This window comes from Mirounga angustirostris, unplaced genomic scaffold (genome assembly GCF_029215605.1).
Source record: "Mirounga angustirostris isolate CCGP_5_RB_7025 unplaced genomic scaffold, mMirAng1.0.hap1 SCAF_6, whole genome shotgun sequence".
In the NCBI taxonomy this organism is placed as follows: domain Eukaryota; kingdom Metazoa; phylum Chordata; class Mammalia; order Carnivora; family Phocidae; genus Mirounga; species Mirounga angustirostris.
The window spans coordinates 72,783,105-72,804,843 of NW_026991714.1; the positions used below are offsets into that span (position 1 = coordinate 72,783,105).

Here is a 21,739-nt window from a genome sequence, read left to right on the forward strand (position 1 = left end):
CCATGGGTCGCGTCCCCTGGTGTGGGCCATACCCCCGTGCTCAGTGGGGCTGCCGTGTTCCCCAGGCTGCTTCTCTGGCAAGTGCAAACCAAACACACCAGACCCTTAAGGAAACGTTTTTTTAATAGAGCGGAAAGCAGGTCAGTTTTGGCATCTGAATTAAAAGCTATTTCCTGATGTATTAAAGGACTTTAGATGATATTGCCCCAACTGTCCCCCTTGGAAAGGGCCTCACAACATGGACTCCAAATGGAGCATCGAATCTGTAGATAAATGTAAAGATATTTGCTGCATCTAGTTATTAAAATCAATTCATTTACATTTGAATGTCTATAAATATTTAATAGTATAGATTCTGATGTTAATCCATGGGGCTTAATAATGTAAAGTTTTTAATAAGGAAAAGACATTAAGGAAATTGTCATTTGTGATGATAGAGGCCACAGACACTTATATGGCGATAACTTGTGCTTCCAATTAAAATCAAATTATGCAATTAGAAAAAATTGTATTTTCCAGAAATTACCTATAGGTTAACATTATTACTTTCTATTGAATATTGTTGACTCTAGACCAAATGATAGATGTTTTCGTTGTTTGTATTCACCTAAATAGCTTCTGAAATTTGCATGCAGTATTTTTCTTAACCTGGTAAAACATCTCTCCCTTCTCTCATTGCTGTAATGCTCTGAGTTTTTATACCATGAGGGAAATAGGTATCCTAGTCCTGGACCTTGTATCACAGTCCATGCACCATGTATCACAGAATCTGGTGAAACGTACAATTTGTAACACCAACCATGTGAACACAAGAGTTCTAAGACCTCCTGCCTCCTATAAACCATAGGTAGGTTTATTATTTGTACAATATAGTTGGCAATTCCCATGAGACACATAGAGCTCAAATGGTATCATAAATTCCAAAAGTCTAGACTTGACTTAAACAGGACATGGTTGATGACCTCTTTCTACCTTATTCAGTTTCTAGCATCACTGGGAGTTAAATGCTGAAAAAATAGAAGTTTTTTTCAAGTGTTCATATTCAGTAAACATTAGCAAAAACCAGGCTGTCATCATTTTTCATTTACTAAATGTCATTTCAAGTTGAGAGTGAATGTCACGTTTGTACTTTGTTTGATTTATAGGATTTTGGATCGCTATGTTCAGGAGCAAATTCCTGGTGCCAAGGTGGTGGTAGAGTCCATTGGTGCTCGCAGGCATGGGGACGCCTTTTCTCTAGAAGATTATACCAAATGTGACCTGACTGTCTACGCAGTCGACCCCCAGACCAACCGAGCCATAGACAGAAATGAGCTTTTTAAGTAAGTCATTTTATTGTCTGTAACAGCTCCCTGGTGACAGTATCACCCAAATTGTTGTTGAAAGTGAAGTGTAAGCAAAAAAAATCAAAGGCAATACCTAGGGTCCTCATGCCTTGACGTTTTCAGGGCCAGGTGTGGGAGAGAGTGACTTTGGAGGTCAGAAGTTCCATTAGGAGCAAGGGGCAGTCCACAGAGATGACCTCAGACCTCCACTCCTGCTCCCACGCCCTAGCTGTCCGGAGGGGGAGAGCACAGATTCCTTCTTCAGGTATCAGCCTGCGACAATGTTGGTAGGCATGAATTTGAAGAATAAATCTAGCTTTCGTCAAGGTTGAATCAGCAAAAATTAGTCTCTCTCTTTTTTTTTTCCCCTTGACTTGGGAGTGGGGGGCAAAGGGGATAACCCCTTCCACCTCAGTCCATACTTTCCATCTATTTATTTCATCCTGGTGAATTTGAATATTTGAGTTATGAATCCTATAAGTAAAGAAAATGCAGAATTCTAAGCAAAACAGCTGCTATGCGTTCTCCCCTGGAAATCATTTTAGAACAGCTTACCCCTTTGTTGTTGTTAGTTTGAGCTTTGCTTTAGTGACACCTAGTGTCCACCAGACTCTTGGCATGCAATTCTCATTTAAATTGAAATACATTTTTACCTAATAATATATTATTCTAAATATTTATTGGTATTTGTGTATATATATGTACCCAAATCCATAATTTCAGATTTTAGTTTTTCTTTCTCTATATATACTCAAGAGCACTAAATAAATATATGCATATACTAATTTACAAATATATCCATATGTGGCTGCATTTATGTATTCAGCAAATATCTATCTATCTATTAAAACCCATACATTCTGAGTTGAGTCTGTTCTGAATTTAAATCTGTTCTTGAGCAAAGTTTCACTGCTGCTATTTTAGCAACAATGAAATAGTGATTTAATAGCAACTTAATTATAAAAGAGCCATAGTTATTAAGTATGTTATTCATCAACTTAAATTTAATAGCTGTTTGGGCCATGGGCAAGATAGTATGTTAATCACGGTGGGGAGGTAGAGATGACTAAGCAGCAGCGCCCTCTCAAGTTCTAGAACCAACATCCAGATGAAGTAGCATTTTAGATCTATTAAGCCAATTTTTGCATATTGTATTAATTTTAAAATTCATTTAGAAATATACTTTAAAATTACATATATTCTATTGTCATTAACATTTACTTAAAACATCTGCATTATGTGTTTTTACATACATTGGTTTTATTTTTAAATATGATGATAGGTTGTTTGAATTCAGGGTGTTTTCCCTAACTCTGGAAACATCTGTCTTCTTTAGGCTGTTAGTCTAGCTTTAAAGAGTAAAGTAATGATGATCATCATCTGAATTGCACATGTAAACACCTCAGAGGTGAACAGTTTGGAAACTGAAGCCAGTTGGGTTTCAACTGACACTGGGAAGTATAAGATAAACATCCTTCATTCTAAACAAGTTTTCCCAAACCTAGATTATATTGTAAAGAGTAAAGATAGAAATTCAATTGAATAACTATAATAGCCAGGAAAGAAGGGAAAAATCGAGAATAACTGTAAATCAAAATGTTCTGTATTGAAAAGAGGATGGAATGGCCATGAAGTATTAAAGTTTCCCTTAGCAGCTTGAGCTAGTAGCTGAGAGACACTATAATAATATAAGTCTAATATATTATTAGTTAATTATTAATATAGTAACCTAAGACCCAGACTTGTTCCTCAAAACATTTTATAATGAAATTATACAGATATATTTCATAATCCAAGGCTCATAATGCACTGATATTATCTATCCTGTAGTTAGGAGAGCTGTTGAAAATTTAGTTTTTAACACTGAACAAATATACTAGAACATTAAGATTATCACATAACGGAAATAGGATTATATTTTCAACTTCCCTGATCCTAAAACGTAAGCTTTTGAGGATGTTGGAATTTCCGGGCCAAAGAATTAGAAACAAACAAAAAAGGTATTTCCTCAGAGGAGTTCACTTTGATTTTTAAAAACTGATTTAACTATATCAAAACTTTTCTTTAAAAGCTTATGAAAGCATAGAGAAGACTGGAATCACTGTAATGACATGTTAATGACTTTGTTTTACAAGGTTATGAGTATTTTGATTTTTCTTATTTTTGGTTATCTGAATCACTTAGATTTTTTTGCAGTAAATATATATTCCTTTTATCCTGCTTTCATTCTTGCTGTGGTTCTTTGACCTTCTTGAATCTGCATTTTTTGTTTTTGGTTTTTTACGTTGTTTCAATTTCTAGAATATCCTTAGACATTATCTTTCCAAGTATTTCTTATAACCTAGATTCTCTTTCTTCTCATTCTGGGACTCCAATTAAAATTCGTTTTTCTCCACGTTTTTGGATGCTGTCTGTTCTTGTCTTCTTCTCCTTGCCCTCTGTTCTCTTTGTGCTTTCCTTTAGATAATTGCCGTTGCCTTGTTTTCAAGTTCACGGATTCATCTGTTAGCCTGTTGATGCGCGCATTAAAGGAATTCTTCATCCTTATATCTTTAAAAAAAAAAAAAAGCTTCCATTTCCATTTGGTTCTTACGATTCCTACCACTTTATTGAACTTCCCATTGCTTCAAGCATATTGTTTGCTTTCTGCTAGATTCTGTAATACTAAGCAGAGGTGTATCAAAGTCTGTCTGATGTCCCAGCATCTGGGCTGTGTCTGGTCTGGCTCCACTGCTGGGTCTCCCTGCAGGCCCTGGGAACTTCTCTGCATTCTCTTACCCCTCTCATCGGGGCAGACTGTGCCTGCTCACTGCTTGGCTCTTCCCTCACTGTGGACATGCAGCAAGGTGGGTGGGTGGCTCTCTCTTCTCCTTGTCTAGCCTGAGTGCCTGGGATGTGGGCTGAGGCTCTCTCGCTTTTCTCCCCCGTCCTTCCCATGGCAGCTACTCACTACACCATCTTTGTGGTGTGTCTTGGGTGTCAGAGTGTTCCCTGCCCCTCCCGACCAGTAGGAAACCTCTACTCTGTGCAGGGTCTTCGGCCCAAGAGAATGCCTGTTCCTCCTCTACATGGAGTGGATTGTTGCTTATACCTCTTCCCCAGAAGCAGTGGATTTAGCCTGACCCCTAGGGATTGGGATACTTCCTCTCCCTCTTTCTGCAGCTTAAGGCTCTTGCTTTGTAAGGGATACAGGTCCGAAGAATTACAAGGTGCTCCAGCCTTAGCTGCTTGCTCTCTCTAACCCTGCACTAGAAGGGGATTTCTCTCCTGTCTCCAGCCTTGTCCCTAGTTTATCTTATCGGGGCCCTTGGAAAACAGTTTGCAAGTGAGTACAATGCCAACCCCCCTCCTTTGAGTTCATGGATCTCTTATGCCAACTTTGCATGTTGGTACACACTTAGCTTCTAAAAATTTATTAAAATTTTAGCTCATTTGCGGGTGCCTGAGTGGCTCAGTCAGTTGAGCATCTGCCTTCAGCTCAGGTCATGATCTTGGGGTCCTGGGATTGAGCCCAGAGTCTGACTCTGCACTCAGCAGGGAGTCTGCTCCTCCCACTTCTTGTGCTCTCTCTCTCTCAAATGAATAAATCTTTAAAACATTTTAGCTCATTTCTTTTATTTGCTTTTTTGGCCGCCACGTTTTCCTCGTTCTGTGAAAGCTGAAACAGTGCACGGTCTCATGTCCCTGTGGAGGAAACTATCACTCTTTGCCATTTGGCATTTTGCTTGCAAAATTTACAATTTTCGTATTACCTGACTTTTTTGTCATTAGGGTGGGAGTCACAGGCTCTTATGGCTTTCTGCATCCTTAGCAGAAACAAATCATATTGCTTTAAAATAGAACTTAACTAAATATTTGTTTAAAAAAAGCAAATACAGTTTTAGTTCATGCACCTTTTTATACATCCAGCCTGTTTAACATTGTCCAGATGGTAAACGGGAAGTGGAGAAGGTAGGAAGGGCCTGTACACTCTACAAACTGCATTTACAATATAGCGTATAATAACACATTTATTTAAAATAGAATCTGACTACCAAGCTCTTATAAAGCTTCTTTCAAATTCCTAAGACCAGGGGCGAAAAAAAAAAAAAAAAACCATAAAAATTAAGAATAGTGAAAAATTAAATAATGGAAAACTAATATTATACTCTAGTTTACTATAAATAGAGTATGATATATATTAAGGAATATAAAGTAGTCTATAATTTGGAATTGTATAAAGGAAATAGTGGTCTACCCGTGATTTGCTTTATTAAGCAAAACAACCTTATTCAGGTGGAATGGATGTGGGCAGATGTATTAACCATCACTCCCTCTGTATGCCTGTTTCAGAAACCCAGAAACAGGGTATTTACCAGGAAAAGAGGTAGCCACCCCTCTACCATCTAGGTTCAGGGTTTTGTGAAGTACAGAGTGCATACTCCTGCTCACCCTCCCCTTTATCTCTACATTTATATGTACACTGCACTATGATAACCATCAAGGTAAAATGCAGGGTCAGCTGGTGCTTACACACCATACTTTGACAGTCGAGACCCACATGAGTAAACAGAGGCAGGAATGCGTGTTTGCATGTGTTCCATCAGCACAGTGAATCAGAAGACAAGGAATTGGCTTAGGAATTTACTGCATTTCAGTGATTTGGGAGAGCGAGGTTCTTGTCTCACAGAGTCGAAGAATGAATCTCAAGGACAAAGGAGAGTGAGTAAAGTGATAGAAGTTAAGCAAGGATACAGAAAAAGCTCTCAGGAGTGAGAGGGGTCCTGGCCGGGTTGCCACTGAGGGCTTTTAGGGTTGGTCTTTTATAGAAAGTTAACCAGGGAACTTAAATCCTTTTACCACCATAGAGCAGGGACTAGAGGTAACAGCTTCAGCGACTTACTTCCTTTTTAGGGTCGCTAATTTTCTTGGTCACAAGTAGCTGTTAGAACAAGACCCACCTCTGATACCTAGTACAGGATGGTCTGGTTTGTTCCCCGATCTATGGATTCCTTTCATCTACACTTTTGAATTTTGTGAGCCTGATCTTATGGCCCCCTCCCTCTCTCTCCCTACCTAGCCTCACCTGTCCCTCACTCATCAGGAAAACAGAGCAGATCTAACAGATAGATCTCCTTCCTAAGATAAATAAGCAGGGGGCAAAATGGGATCAGTAATAAATACTGAAAAACAAAGTAAAAGAAATAACATCCTGATGACTCAGAGGTAGAATTTATCTCTGTAAATATTCTCCTCCAGAAACCACTGGAAAAGAGTTTAACGTTTTTAATGGAAAGCAAGACCGTATGGGACAGTGAAATGGTATGTGTGTTTGAGGAGCCCTGAATCCTTCCCTGTTTCTGGTGAAAGAACCCCACCAATGCTCTCCACCATGGTGCTGGTGGTGGGGTCTACACTGCCTCCCCCTCAGGACACCAGTCCTCTGCTCACTGCCTGGCTGTGTGTCAGTTAGACACACATAAGGACTCAGAGTCCTTCTTCAAGGACCAACATGGAAGCTAGCTTTGTCCGCAAATCAGAAAAAGTATAAAACAAAAGCCTGAAGATTTGGGGGCCACTTTTTCCACCTTGGTATGGAAAAATCTCCAAACTTGCCCGAAATGAGGAAACATCTGAAAAAGAAATTGGCAACATGAAGTATATACATAAGAAGCTCAGGGCACACTAAGAAAAAGAAGAAAAAAAAAAAAGAATTAAAAGGAGATCAAAATATATTTAGAGGACATTGAAGATACAACCTGACAAGTGTAGGCATCTCTGAGGTAAAACACTTTAGTTGTTATTACAGAAACATAAACTAAAAATATAACGAAAAGACTCCATTACTTTCCCACAGAATCAACGAAAATGTCATGTGTCACTGAAAAGTGTCTGAATATGTTTTAATACCACTGAAACACAAATAAAAGTGACTCGATTATAAAGAAAGAAAAAATTAGCTAAGCCTTAGACATCCCATGTGCACGATAGAATGTCAAAGGCAGTGGGAATCGGATCCACAGTTTTTTAAGGAAAAACGTTGTGACTCAGGAATTCCTACCCAGGCAAACTGTTTTGCATGTAGAAAGCAAAAAGAAGGATATTCTAGACGAGGTATGGGTTCAAAAGCAATCCACTCTTCCATGAAACAATGAGAACATTTACCTAAATTGAGAAATAAACCAAAGTAAATATCAAAATAAAGGAGCTCTTGGAATGGAAAAAGACTAAGGAATATTCCCTCAGCTGATGGGATGTCAAATGCAAGAATCCTGTAGAAATGGGTCCATCTGGTGGATGCCGCATGATAGGAGTGAATTCTTCCCCCATACTAATGATCTACCTCTATTTCTGATTCTTCCCAGTTTCTAATACTGTTTTCTTGCAACAGAACTCAATCTATACTTTATTTGGAACTTCTTACCTTATCTAATAAACAATTCAAACAAAATGTGGTACCATTCTATTCTAGCACTTGGAACCATGGTTCAGTCTTTATTATATTTTTTAACAGACCTAAAAATAACCTAGGAAAAACGCTATAAAAGTATATTTTATATCTACAAAAGCATATTTGTAAAAAACAAAAAACAAAAAAAACAAAACAAAAATTCTAACTGCCTTATATTACCATATGAAAACTTGAGTAAAAACATGTGCACCTTTCAAACTAAAATTGAGTTATCCAAGCCATTGCATTTCTTAAATGGCAAGTCTAATAACTATCCAGTGGAATTCGTATCTGATATGGGTCATCTCTTTATTTTTTCCATAAGGAAGCTATGAACACTGTGCAGCAGATATAGAGTCAGCATGATCATTCAGAAAATTAAAAAATCTCAAAAGGGATAAAATAGACTGTAAGATGAACAAGCATGGGGCACTTTGTTATCATGGGATGGGTGAAATTTGAGGCCATTTAAAAATTTTTTTCCCATTTCTTTGTGTTTTCCACATTTTCAACATAAGTGTGGAGGCTTATATTATGCAATATATTTCTAAAATAATAGTTTTCACTTTGTATATGCTGTGTAATTATGAGAATAAAATATATTTTTAAGAAAGTTTCAATTTGGATATACCAAAATGTGAGCAGCCTCTGTGTTGGGGGCCTATGAGTAATTTTGCTTTTTGGAAAGTTCTGTGCTTTCCAATATTCTATAGTTAAGACATTTGATTTTTATAGACGAACATCTTTAAAAATTCAAAAACAAAAATACCTAAGACATGGTGTGGCTTTCTGCTATTAAAAACACAACTGTTACATCAACATTGTAGTATTTATAAGGGATTGTGCAAATGTTCCCAAGGAATTTTGAAAAAAACTATTACCTGCTAATTACAACATAAAATATGTCACAAAATCATTCAATCCAATAAAATTAAGTAACAATTATTCCTTGATTACCCGCCCCCCAATGCGATGCCCACAGTAGGAACTGCGTTATTTAGAGGAAGAGTTTGTAAGAACTGTTGGCTTAAATTAGCTAATTCCTGTCGTCCTGACTGATTTGCTATCTGCATCATTCATAATAGTGTTCTCTGTCTAGACAGGAAACACCTTTTAATTTGTTCACCTCTTGCCCATAAAATGTCATTTTAAAGGTTTGGAATTTGAAAGTGTCGACATACAAGACAAATGGAGATTTTGGAGCCTGAAGGCTTGGGTTGGTCTCTCAGATCCGTGGCCCTAACTGTGTAGCTTTCTGGCCTGCAGTAAATTAGCATTATAACATTCTGTGCTACGGGATCATTGGGGACCCAAGCAGACAAAATGCAGGATGTAATTTTAAACTCTGCTATATGTAATTTAGAATATTTATTCACCTGAATAACTTAATAATGTATATAATTTCAAGAGTGATATTAAGTTCAGTGGTGTTGGTAATTATTTTTCTCAAGTCTGTGAGCATATTAAGTAAGGGTCATTGTTATTAATATCTGTGTTATGTGTCTATTGGTGGTAGTTGCTCTTCTTCATTGCTCTTTTTATATATATATTTTTTAATTCATAAGACTCAGCTTGTGTTTCAATTAAAGAAAATATTCAAAGTTATCACAAATTTATTTTTAAAAAGTTTAGTATTTAATAAAAATAGTAAGATACTACAAAATTATCTTCTTTAAAATATTTTTAATAGTTTACAAAAATATTTTTAAAGAAAATACTAAAAGATATTACAAAAATCTGTTTAAAAAAAGAACTTTTTTTCTGTTAACATCACTGACTTCACTATTTATCTAACAATAAAGATTTCTGGATGGCAAACTGCTTGATATCAATAAAGACTTCCAGCCGCATTACGGGGAAGGAGGACGCATTTTGGAGATCCGCACTCCAGAGGCAGTGACCAGCATTAAAAAACGAGGAGAAAGTCTGGGCTACACGGAAGGGGCCTTGCTGGCACTCGCCTTCATCATCATCCTCTGCTGTATTCCTGCCATTTTGGTGGTTCTGGTCAGCTACAGACAGTAAGTACCCCTCGATCAGAACATGGGATCATAGAAAAGCCACCCCTGGGGACATGGCTTTGGAGTCCCAAAACAGGAATGGTGCACACATTTCGGGGACTGCTGTATCCTTCTTTCACCCAATGGCCTTCCTTTAAGGGAAATCAAAACAAACTTCCAGCATTTCCCACAGAGTACTCATTGTTCCCGTGCTCCTAATATGTTCTCCTCCGATAGGACTGTTAGGTTAGCTCCTGTGGCTATGTTCGTGCTCTTAGGTTCCAAGCCTCAGGAGGGAAGGTAGCAGGGATCCTAGGGAGTGTCATATGCAGTGGAATGACATGCACAGATATCCCTGGTCCCGAGGAGGGTCTGCGACCTAACCACATGGCCGCGACAGCATTGTATCCATGTTGTTAAATTTGCATCTGTGTTGGCAAAATCACTTAAAAATCATGGTATGCCATAGGTCATTTTCCATGGGGGTTTTTCCTTCCTGGGTAGCCCTGTGAGAACCTATATTGTAACATACGACCAGGATATTTTGGCTGTGGAGGCCTTCCATTTTTCTCGTTCCTACGGGCAAATGTTTCCATTTAAAATATCTATATTTGTCTTATTTAGGCCCTTCGAAGTAGTGAAGTAATTACAGCTAATGTGAGCATCTGTACTCGAAGTCATCTAGTAAGCTATTCTTTATTTGACACTAGGTGTGGGGAACCTTTGTGATAGAGGTCTAGGCATTTAAAACATATTGATAATGATTGGTGAAAAGAGTTCCGGAATAGGTTAAGAAGAGTGGTGGCCCTAAGGGTACCCCAAAATGCAAATAAATAACAGGGATCTCCAGTCATATGAATTAGGGACATAACACAGAGGAAGGAATAATGGCAGAACTGTCCTTCATCATTTAAAATACTTACAGGAAGGACTCAACCAGCACTTACATATTCTTAAACTGCTGTCTTTGTTCTCGAACACTGAGAATTTTCTTTTGAATTAAATCAAGCAAGGTAATTCCAACCTAAAAATTGAAAAGTAGGCTCTGCATGAAGATGCCATAGGGATATCTTTCATCACAAAAGCAATGTGAAGTTGCAAATACAACATTTAGGTTGATATATTGGAGTCTGAAGTATCCTTAACAAATCAATTGATACACCAAATCTAAAGCCTATGAACCAACTTAAGAGTGGACAAATGTTTTAAATTTTTAAGCCGTCAAGCCAGTATTAATTTTCATGTTAAATCTAGTCTGTCTTACAGTTATTCTTGTTCATTGCATTGCTTCCCAAAGGGATCCTGTAGCAAGAAAACCAGGGAGGAAACCTCTTATATTTGACACACAATGCAGTGAACAAAACTGAAGCATCCTAGACATTATACTCAGTGGTCTGAAATTTAACAAACCACTAAGATGCTTAGCATTTAAATATGTTGTAAATGATTTAATTTTTTTTTAGTTCAGTAATCAGATCGACACTATGAATTCATTTTAGTTATAGCTTTTTGTAAACTAACAGAATTAAACTAAATGAGGTTTGCACTGCTCATCTTTCAAAGTAACATTCTAATATTTACACATCTAACGTTCATATTTTTATATTCTGCTTATAAGAAAGACTGGATGGATGGCTATTCTTTCGTATTAACATTCGTTTTTGAAATTCACTATACACAGAAAAGTTAAGGGGCAAATATGGAAAGAAAGTGCCATGGATTCATGACCTGGGAGGGGCACCTTCCAACCTCTGCTGCAAAGAGAAGCCCAGGGTATAATCCGGGCTTGTTGCCTGACTCCAACCCTGTAACACACCCAGGGCGCTGAGAAGCCGATTACAACGATCATCTTTACTATTCCATTTCTCCATCAGAGTTCAAATTCATGTCTCCATGTTTTCATCTAGTTTTTTTTTTTTTTTTTTTGCTCCATTTAGTTCATTTCTTTGTTTCCCTGTAATGAATGTTTTCACAGCTTCTGTAATGTTGCCAGTGATAATAAAGTGCTCCCACATTCTGACTTTCTGAATGGAGATACTTAGTTTCCCTGCTGTGTCATTAAGTCTGTGTCATTATGAGTTTAACCGGTAAATTATTCATCATGCAGAATAAATCAGATGTTAAAATATTATGAATGCAGCACTTCTAATGTAAATTTCTCTCTTTTTTACTCATTGCTTTTCAAAACAGGTTTAAAGTGTAAGTATAATTAACATCTTGCATATGATTTTACATACTATGAAAAGAAAAACCCCAGATACTCCTTGTATCTATCTGCAGGAGGTGTATACTTTTTAGTTCAAATTCTCTTGTGCTTTTGTATATACAGAAGAAAGGCATTTTGCTCTGATAGCTTCCACACTTTGAGATCTTGGTTTTGAGGAAGGAACTAACCGTTGGTGTCCAGGACATTCAGAAAGGGCTGCAAAGCTCTAAGGATAGAATCCCGGGTGTCCTAGGTATCCAAAGGAAACCAAAGCTAGCCATCCCCCTCCTCTTTAGGAGAGAGATCCTCTGTAAACTACACAACCTCTATCAACGAATGTCAAAAATGTTTCAAATCATTTTAAGCAAAATAACTCTTCTTTAAACAGATGGACGATGAAAGATAAAGAAAAATTATGTATCTTGAACATTATGCATCTTCAGCATTGCTTCCAATTATGAGATCCATTGAATAACCACCAATTATTAATCACATTTTTATAGATAGCTTGCCCCCACCTTTAATATTACTATTTCACTTAACTTGCATATATTTCTACTGAATTCTACCCGTTATTCAAGGGTAAATCTTTTAAAGAACTGAAGGGGAAGAGGATATAGGAGAAAGATACTCTGTGGGGATGCTTTTATAATTCTGTCAGTTTATAAGTTCGAATATTTGTGTTCCTGATGTTTTTAGTGGGTTCGTATGCTAACGGATACATACATGATTTCTAAAATGAGTTTTCCAAAACATCCTTGCCTTATTCAAGCCGCCAAGCTGAGTGCACCAAGACAGCGCGAATCCAGTCGGCCTTACCTGCGGCCAAGCCCGCGGCGCCCGCACCAGCACCCGTGGCCGTGCCCCCGCCGCCCCCGCCTCCCCCTGGGGCGCACCTGTACGAGGAGCTGGGGGACAGCACCATGTAAGTAGGCCTTGCAGCTGCCCTGACAGGTGGGTGTGATGGATGCTGGGGGGTATTTCATTTCAACCTGATGCGGAAATGCAGGTTACTTGAATTACGACATTTTTCTTAGAAAAAAAAAAAATTGTTAAGATGAGAACCTAAGAAAAGTTGAACTGAAAAATAATAACCAAAACATAAGCAAACAAAAACCATTAAAAACTGAGTAAGACAAAATGTGCAGATGTCTAGCTTGAATAGTCTATTTAATCTGGAACCCTTCACAATTATGCAGATACATTTTTTTCTCCAAAATTAAAAATACATTCTGAATTTTTTTTTCTCATAGGAAATAAGGAAAAATAAAGCATAATCATAAAATAGTAATTCCTGATTTGGTATCAAAAGCCAACTCCTATTCGGTAGTTTAAAACTGATGTTATGGTTTAAATCATAGACTTTTTAAAGATACTATCTTAGGATATCATAAGACAGAGTAATGAAAATCTGAAACCTGAATGAAGAATTAAATATTAAATATCCAACCACTTAAAGAATATGTTTTTCATTATATTCCTCTCAAAAGAGACTACTGTGATAGCTTAGTATTTTTCCCACAATATTTAGAACCTCTAAGCATTATCAAATCATCCACATTTGAAAAACATTTAAATTATTGTGAAAAGACTTCACAGATATTCCCATAATGATGCTACCCTTATAACCTGATTCCTTTTGGAGTTATTTAACTTGCCTGTGTTTTAAAAATTAAAGAGTAACTATTTTTGGACATGACATGCACAACAACAAATGATGTTATAAAACTTTGAATATGACTGAATTAAATCCAAGATACCTTTTAGCAACTGGAATTTGGTGGAGCTGAGGGACTAAAACACATTGGACTGTGTTACATTTGTAGCATTTACTAGTAGGAATAAAGCAAGCCTCAAAAATTATGAAATTTACCTTTTAATGGGAAAACTGGTTTTAACCACATGTATCAATATTCTTTGCCATATTAATACTACTATACAAGGTGATGTTAAGAAGTTTTAAAAATGTTAAAATTGATTTTTATGTTGTATATCTTAATGCTAAAATTGAATTTAATGTTTGAGACCTTAGTGCTTGGCATTTTATTTCTAAAATAATATGATACAGGATTCATGCTTTTAAATACAGTTTTTAAATTTTTTTAATGAGTTGAAAACGATGGTCTCTTTTTGAATTACTGGTGAATGTAGGAATTGAGCCAATATGATTTGATTCTCTCTATATTAACCACCTCTCTCCAGCAAAAAAATACTCAGAAACTAAACAAGACTTAGGTGTAAAGTTTTGTTTTATCTGAAAATAGTGACATATATTCATTTTTACTTAACAAAAGTAGATATACTGTAACATCATCTGGAATCAATATAGTTTGATGGTGACCATTTTCAAATAGCAACACTTAAGGACTACTTTTATTTGAAAAATTGTGGTAGACTTAGAGAATTTTGCAATTATAATACGCATTTAATGAAGTATTTTGAGTTCTGCACATTTAAATATCTTTAACAAATGTTTAACCTATCTATTTAAAAACTTTATACCGGGATTCTAACCATATATTACTAGAAAACAGACTAGCTCCAAAAGAATTATTATCAAAATAAAAGAAAAAAAAAATCAAAGGTCCTTTTTGAAAAAAACCTTAATGATCTAATTAATAACATCATACAGATTCATCAGTTGCTCTGTAATAGTCATCACAGAACTTGTATATTTACTTTGTTCCAAACAGTATCAATACCTTCTTTATAAATCAGTGTGGACTAATTTTTCAATTAGGACATAGAAATAATTCTCAGAATCTCATTTAAAATATCTCCTTTGGGATTGAAATCAACCATGTGTATTGAAGGTGAATTTTACCTAGGTATAGGAAACGGACAGCTAGCTATTTTAAGTGATGAGACAACCAAAGGAATGCCATATGGTTTTGTCTAAAATATTATTACATATCATTCTTACGAGTAAATACAAAGAAAATACAAAAACATGCATTTTCTTTTCTGGATATACCTATCAAATGTTTAAATCAAGTTCCTGTTAGTATTTTCATAATCACCTCAAATTAACTATAGTTCAAACTCTTTTTTTTTTTTTTTTCTGTTGCATGTTTTCTCTTTCCCACCTGTGGATACATAGGCATAAGTAAGTAAATAATATCATTCTAATACGAGGCATTAGGGAAAAAAGATACAAGAGAATAGATTAAGTTTTACTCTAAATATAGTAATCTTCATCTTTTACCATGGAGTCATTTGCCTTTTAAAAAGAAAGTTCTACCTTCCATACCTCATTCCCTTTTGGTGTCTTGAAACTGTGCCTCCCAAGAAGTGTATCAAAATTCTCGCTTTTAATTTGTTAAAAGTATTTCAAGGTGTCTCTCAATCAAAAGTGATGCAGTCCCATTATATAGATAGTTCTTTCCAAGAAGAATTAAACCAAGAAGAAATCTATTTTTAAAAAATTGCCAAATAATGTGTCAAGTCCATTTATTTAAAAAAAAAATGACTTTGCAAGATCAGGAGAAGGGTTTGATGTCTGCTTAATCCAAATTGTCTGTCCTTCCTGAATTATCCAGGTGGGCCTGATACCCCAAGTCCACTTGTGAGGATTGTCCCTTTGTAGTTTGTATCTTTGTGAAATGACTCAGTAACAACTTCAGCTTTATATAGCATTTTATTGCCTCACCTGCCATTCTCCTTTTTCCTTGTGGCCACGTAAATTTTTATTCACAGTATTTCCTTTTATTTCATTCCTGCTGTGTGGGTAAATATTAAACAATAATCAAGAAAATGTTACTCTGTTTGAGCTTGAGAGCAAAATCTGAGGAGAGACTATTGAAAACCAGCCAGCCTTGCTGGGAGAAAGGTCCTGATGCTTTCATTACAGACACTTGCTTATGTCCTTTCACTTGGTTGACTTATTTATCACTCTCAGCCACTGAAGCTCAGTGTCAGTGTATGAGCCACTCTTCCAGGGATATCGAAACTATGTAATTTGAACATAAGTCTTTTCATTAAAGTTGGTCTTGACCAAAATTTGATGCAGACCATATTCAAAATCCATACCAATAGCCCCTCTTCTTATTTGTACTGTTTATAGCATTTTAAAATGGATTCAGCTTAAAATTGAAATGGGAGGGAATAACCTCTGTCCAGATTCTAGCATAACTCCAATTTCTCCATTGTGATTTTGAACTGAACTCTATGAGAGAAATTCTCCCACCTGTCCTTGGAGACTTTAATTCTCTAATTTAGGAAATAGAGAATTCCTTTGTGTATTCTCTTCTAAGCTTTATCTCAGATAGGAGAGTACTTTTAGCTCCAGGACAGAATGACTGAGAGGAGAGATAATGTTACTGAATCAGATACAGCTAAGGATCCTTTTCCCCCCCGAACAGTCTGCTCTGAGCACCCTCAGCCAAAGCAAAGGATATGAAACCATTAGCCAAAATGCTGGCTTGCAATTTGGAGAATCATGATTTCTGCATAAGGGAACTGTTACGTGTGGTCATGGATACTTTGCTGTATCTAACTGGGGGAAAAAAAAAGTCAGTCTACAGATTGAAGCATTTTTCTAAAGAAAGAAAAATGAAAATTTCTCATGCTACTCACAGCTCTCAAGCTTTTCTTGCCCTACCTTTCTGAGAACAGGGACATGAAAGTAATGTCTGGCTTCCGTAGATTAGTGTTATTCGGCCTTTTATATTTTGAAGTCATAATGAGAACCATAAAGACATCTTTCTCGTGAAAGCTATGTCACAACCTGTTTCCTTACATTTCATTATCTTCTTTTCTTTCAAGTCTTTTCCTTCTCTACCATTTCCAACAAAGCAGGGGAAATAAGTCAGTCTTGGAAGACAGGAAAAGCCCCCACACTGTGATGCCCTTTTCTTCTTCCAGCACTATTGAGACTCACAAGCAGGCTCATGTAGATGGATCCCTTAAGAACAACCAGCCCAAGTCGGCAAGAAAATACACCCTGACATCTGATGAGGACACCTTAAGTATCCACAGTACTCTTTATAAGGAAACTCTAGATCCAAGACCAACAAATTCAGACTTTTTACTAAGAACAGATTTTATAGACTCATTTTTACCCAGAACACAAGCCCGGAGTAAGTCCCTGAGGGGCCCAAGAGAAATGTTTCAGAGGATGTGGAATCAGCCGGTCCACTTCCCTCAGAGACCAGTGTGGGAACTTCCCAGGGGACCAGAAACCATAGAGCTGGAGCAATGGCAAAGCCACAGGCAGGAAGGTGCAGAGGAAACCACAGAGACCCTTCCAAACAAAAGAGGTAGCAGTAATCCCCTGCCTCCAGTTGGAGATTCGAATGTTGCCAAGAGAGGAGAAACAAGGCACGGTGAACCACTGCTCATACGTGGAGCAGAGCCCTTGGAATCTCTGTCTTCAGACTCCTCATGTTGCTCTTCTTCACCTGAGTCCTCCTCCTCCACTTTGCTGACTGTTTCAAGAACTGTGGAACTCCAGTCCGAACCTGGTATCATCCTTTCTCCTGCTGACTGTTCCTTGGAACTTTCTCCTTCAGTGCCCTGCATTTTAAACTCCCCCGTCTTTAGGAGAGAGACACCCACATGTATGTTGACAGTTGAAACCAGAAGGAACATTTTTGAAATGCTTCCCAAACCACCAAATATCTCCCCTCTTCCTCCCCCTCCTCCACTTTTTCCACTTTCCACCCCCCCTTCTTCTCCCTCTTCTTCTCCTTCACCTCTTCTACCTTCACTCGCCTCCCTCCCTCCCCCATCCCCCCCTCTTCCCTCTCCTCTGTCTCCTCCAACTTGGGCTCCGTCCATTACGTGTGTCTGTGTACCCGTTGTTAAGCACACTGTCAGTGTGACACCCGCCGAGGAAATCGAGCCCTCTGTCCCACAGCCACCAGCACCCGCAACAGTGTGTCGTGCAGATCCCCAGAGAGAACCAAAGGGCATCCTCAAGCATATTAAAAACTTAGCCGACCTTGAAAAGTCGGTAGCTAACATGTACAGTCAGATCGAAAAAAACTTTCCACCAACACACAACTCAAGACTTGGAAGTAGTTGTCCTCCAGAGACAGAAAGTGTGGAAGTCACTGAACACGACCAGGGGAGTTTGCACAGTATTGTCGAGGACCCTGAGAACCCACCTCACAGTCAGTCTGCCTCACTGTAATGCTCTTCCTCTTTTAACTGGACAACTCTTCTGTTGACTGAAATCTTCGAGAGGAGGCAAATTTGAACGATTAAAGAAGATTCCGTTCTTTTACCCTAAACTCAGTGCAATGCTGTTTTTTTCCTCATTTTTTTTTTACTTTTAAAGATTATTAACCTCATCTTTTCTAACTCATATTATAGATTTACCTTAATTTTCTTAACTACGAAGTAGCATTGTTTGTCTGCATTTATTTAAAAAGTAAGTAATTTCAATCTATTTTTCAATGGGAATATGTGGGCAAGAAAGTTCGATCTCCAGGTTAAACCAATGGCTTGTTAGCATGTTAATGCAGTAATGCCTACGTTTACTTTCTGATCATAGTTTTATTGAGTGCTTCAGAAAAAAAAGCAAACTGTTAAAATAATCTAAAAAAAATGATATCATAGGTTCTGTTCTTTCCTTGAAGGCCATGTATTTGGTAAGTTTAAACACTACCAAAGTAAAAATGTTATGTATCTAGAAATGTAGGATTTGACAGATATTATGGTATTCCAAAATAAATCCCAGGTGCTGTAAGATGTAGTCATTTGTTTTCTTACAAGAACATTCTCTATTCTGGCTTGCTTTTATCTTACTAGTATGCTTATACATTTGAAAAATCTTTTACTTTTTCAATTATGGTCTTACTCTGTTTATTTCTCATTATGTTTTTTCTTCCCTTTATAATGAAAATAAATCGTGTTGGCTTTTGTAAGACATTTCATTTTTCCCACAGATGTTTAAAGTGGTCTTCAGTTTTGCTTGTTCACATTTTGGTATCATCTCATAATGTGATATCATCTCATAATTTTATCAGAAGATTCTCCTTCAAAGAAAATATTTTTCTCCAGTTTAATAGTTTAATAAAGAAATTCTAATCAGTTTCATCAAAATAAGTTTCAATAAATGTCTACGAAGGTTTATCTACTATGAATTTAGTTACTATTTGAAAATTTAAAATATTTTTATTAAGTTTATCAATAATGTTTGTCTATCAAAATTTTAGAAAAGTATATTAGCTTCATTTCTAGTTATCTTTTTTTAAAGATTATATTTATTTATCTGAGAGGGAGAGACAGAGATAGCAAGAGATAGTGAGAGATAGCAAGAGATAGAGAACAAGCAGGGAGGAGAGGGAGAAGCAGGCTTCCTGCTGAGCAGGGAGCCTGACTACGGCTCGATCCCAGGGCCCTGAGATCATGACCTGAGCCGAGGCAGGGGCTCAACCGACTGAGCCACCCAGGCGCCCCGAATAGTTACCTTTCATTACTCTGGATAAATCATCCAAATTTAGTCGTACAAATAAAATATAAACACATTAAATAGAAATCAAGAAGGAATATATCTAGTGAACTGTCATCAGTTTTATATAAGCCTTTACTCTTTGTATTAGGCAAATAGGATAAAAATGTATACTTCAGAAAGAAATTTTATGTTGTAGTTGTTCTCAGAACTCAGCTCGGCAAAGTCTTAAAAGCATCAGCTCAGCTAAGTGCTATCTTCTTAATGAAAGCTGCACTTGACCAGCAAGTAATTACACGGTTTTCCCATATAACACATGGAATGAATTTTATTTGTAATTTCCCACTTTGAATACAAGTGTAATTATTTGATTTATTCTGCAGTTTTAATATTGTAGAAGATAAAAGTCTACACAGGAAAACAAAGCACAATTTCAAAATATAGGCAAAAGCCTTGCTTGATCATTTCCACTGTAAGTGTATTAATATAGGCTCAGGGCCCTATAATGCATCATTCCAAAGGTTTTGTTCAGCTCTTACATTATGTGACATTCCTTCAAGTATTTGGTCTGTCATCCCTAATAGTATCAGATTTTTTAAAAAAGCTATAAATCTAATGATTTTCATTAGCTCCTCTGATTCAGATTCTTTTCATCCAAATCAAGAGTAATTTTCTTCTTGGGGTTCTTGAACATGATTTTTTTCTGTCTTTCACTGAAACACTTCAGTTGGAGTTTTTGTTGGCAGCCAGTTATATGCATGAGAACTTGTGCTATTTGGCGGACTCTGACAAGGTATTATTCATGAGTGTGTAAGCCTTTGATATGACTGTGTGTTTTTAAAAACTATTTTGTATCGACTTCTTGGATATGTGAAAGAAATTCCTTGATAATGTATTCTCTAAATAATTACAAAGAAATATAAAAACTCCAAATATCAATTTTATGTAGGTATCTACGGCCTTATAAAATTTACTTAGTCTAAATGTTTTACTAGTATCTTAGGCTTTTCAAATGAAACATCCATTCCCATGTTTTATATTTAATCTAGTTTTTTACTTACACATTCTGTTTAGAGATCTCTTACTTCATCAGCATGAGACCTATAAATAATTCTTTGAGTACACAGGCCAAAATATTATTACTCTTCTCAATCCCTGAGCCCCCACAACCTGACAGCCAACCTCCAGAAAAAGAACACCATTTTTTTTCTTCTGCATTCATTATGTGCTAATTAGTGTGTAAGAAATTATTAGATACCTTTTTAAAAGACAAAAGTAGGTTACCATACATTTTCCTTATTGTTAAAAGTAAGCTTAATGCATAAAAAACGTGGGAAGTGAATAACTAATACACACTGGATATAATCTACATAAAAATGCATCAGTATTATATGACTGGTCTTAGAAGGATGAACAGGAAGTCGTGTTAATTGAAAGCCCACAGACAATGATACACAGTGATTCTGTTGTGTGCTTTTTCCAAGTCACATTCTGCCTTTGAGCTGAGACAAACAGTACAAATAACCACATGAAAGATAACCAAAAGTTACTTGTTAACTAAAAGTTAACTAAAAACAGTGTAGCTCATCTCTTGATACTTTATTTTCTACATGTAGGGAAAAGGCTGCTAATGAAAAAAGTCAGCTTAAATATCCTGGAGAAGGAAGTCCAGCTTTGGTTGGACACTTTATATCACGTATGTGACTCAATTCTCATTACTAAAACCAGAGTATGAGCTGTCATTATCTGTTCTCTGAAAGATACAAATTGAGGAAACTTCTAAATGCTTTAGAAGGATTATCATTCTCATAACTATTGGCAGAATCATAGAAGCAAAACTCACTAAAGAACCATTTCAAATAATGAATTGCCAATAAAATTAAGTGAGCATTATACTACCATTATGACCAACCATTTCAATCAGTAATGCCTTAAGCACTTAAGATTTGTTCAGATAAGTAGACTTATTTTGTCAAGGCCTTGTAATATTTTAAAGAAATTCTCTAGAGAGATCGTTTTGTTGGACTTTAAAGTTATGTGTCTCTACATAGCAGTTACTAGCTTTGTACACTTGGTTCATAAAAGCATACAATATGTAACAGTACTTTAGGTCAACTGTAAATAATAGACGAAAAAAATCGTTATAATTAATGACATTCAACACTAAAAGCATTGTATACTTCCCCCCCCCCTCAAGTACAGTGGAACATTTCCCCAACTTGTGGTCCATGAACTTTATAAATCTGTATGGTAATACTGAATATGAAATGAAAATGAAAGTATTCAGCTCTTATGTCTCATAATGTCATTGACCCTTAAAGCTAGTCAGTATTCTGCATTCATTATTTTTAGAATAAATTGATGCAAACAGACAAAAAAACA

The 21,739-nt window shown here is 36.5% G+C and overlaps 1 protein-coding gene across 8 annotated transcripts in view; it reads left to right on the plus strand.

Moving 5' to 3' along the window:
- PCDH15 (protocadherin related 15) overlaps positions 1–21,739 on the plus strand; it is a 794,976-nt gene that overhangs the window by 757,370 nt on the left and 15,867 nt on the right. For 4 of the 8 annotated variants that reach the window (XM_045877695.2, XM_045877694.2, XM_045877689.1 and 1 more), the window contains 5 exons: positions 1,146–1,322; positions 9,558–9,776; positions 11,946–11,954; positions 12,734–12,886; positions 15,062–15,067. In XM_045877695.2, the coding sequence (XP_045733651.1) occupies positions 1,146–1,322; positions 9,558–9,776; positions 11,946–11,954; positions 12,734–12,886; positions 15,062–15,067 (564 nt within the window). Of the gene's footprint in view, positions 1–1,145; positions 1,323–9,557; positions 9,777–11,945; positions 11,955–12,733; positions 12,887–15,061; positions 15,068–20,084; positions 20,151–21,739 lie in introns of all 8 variants that reach the window. The other 4 variants (XM_045877691.2, XM_045877693.2, XM_045877688.1 and 1 more) reach the window with 2 other exon arrangements.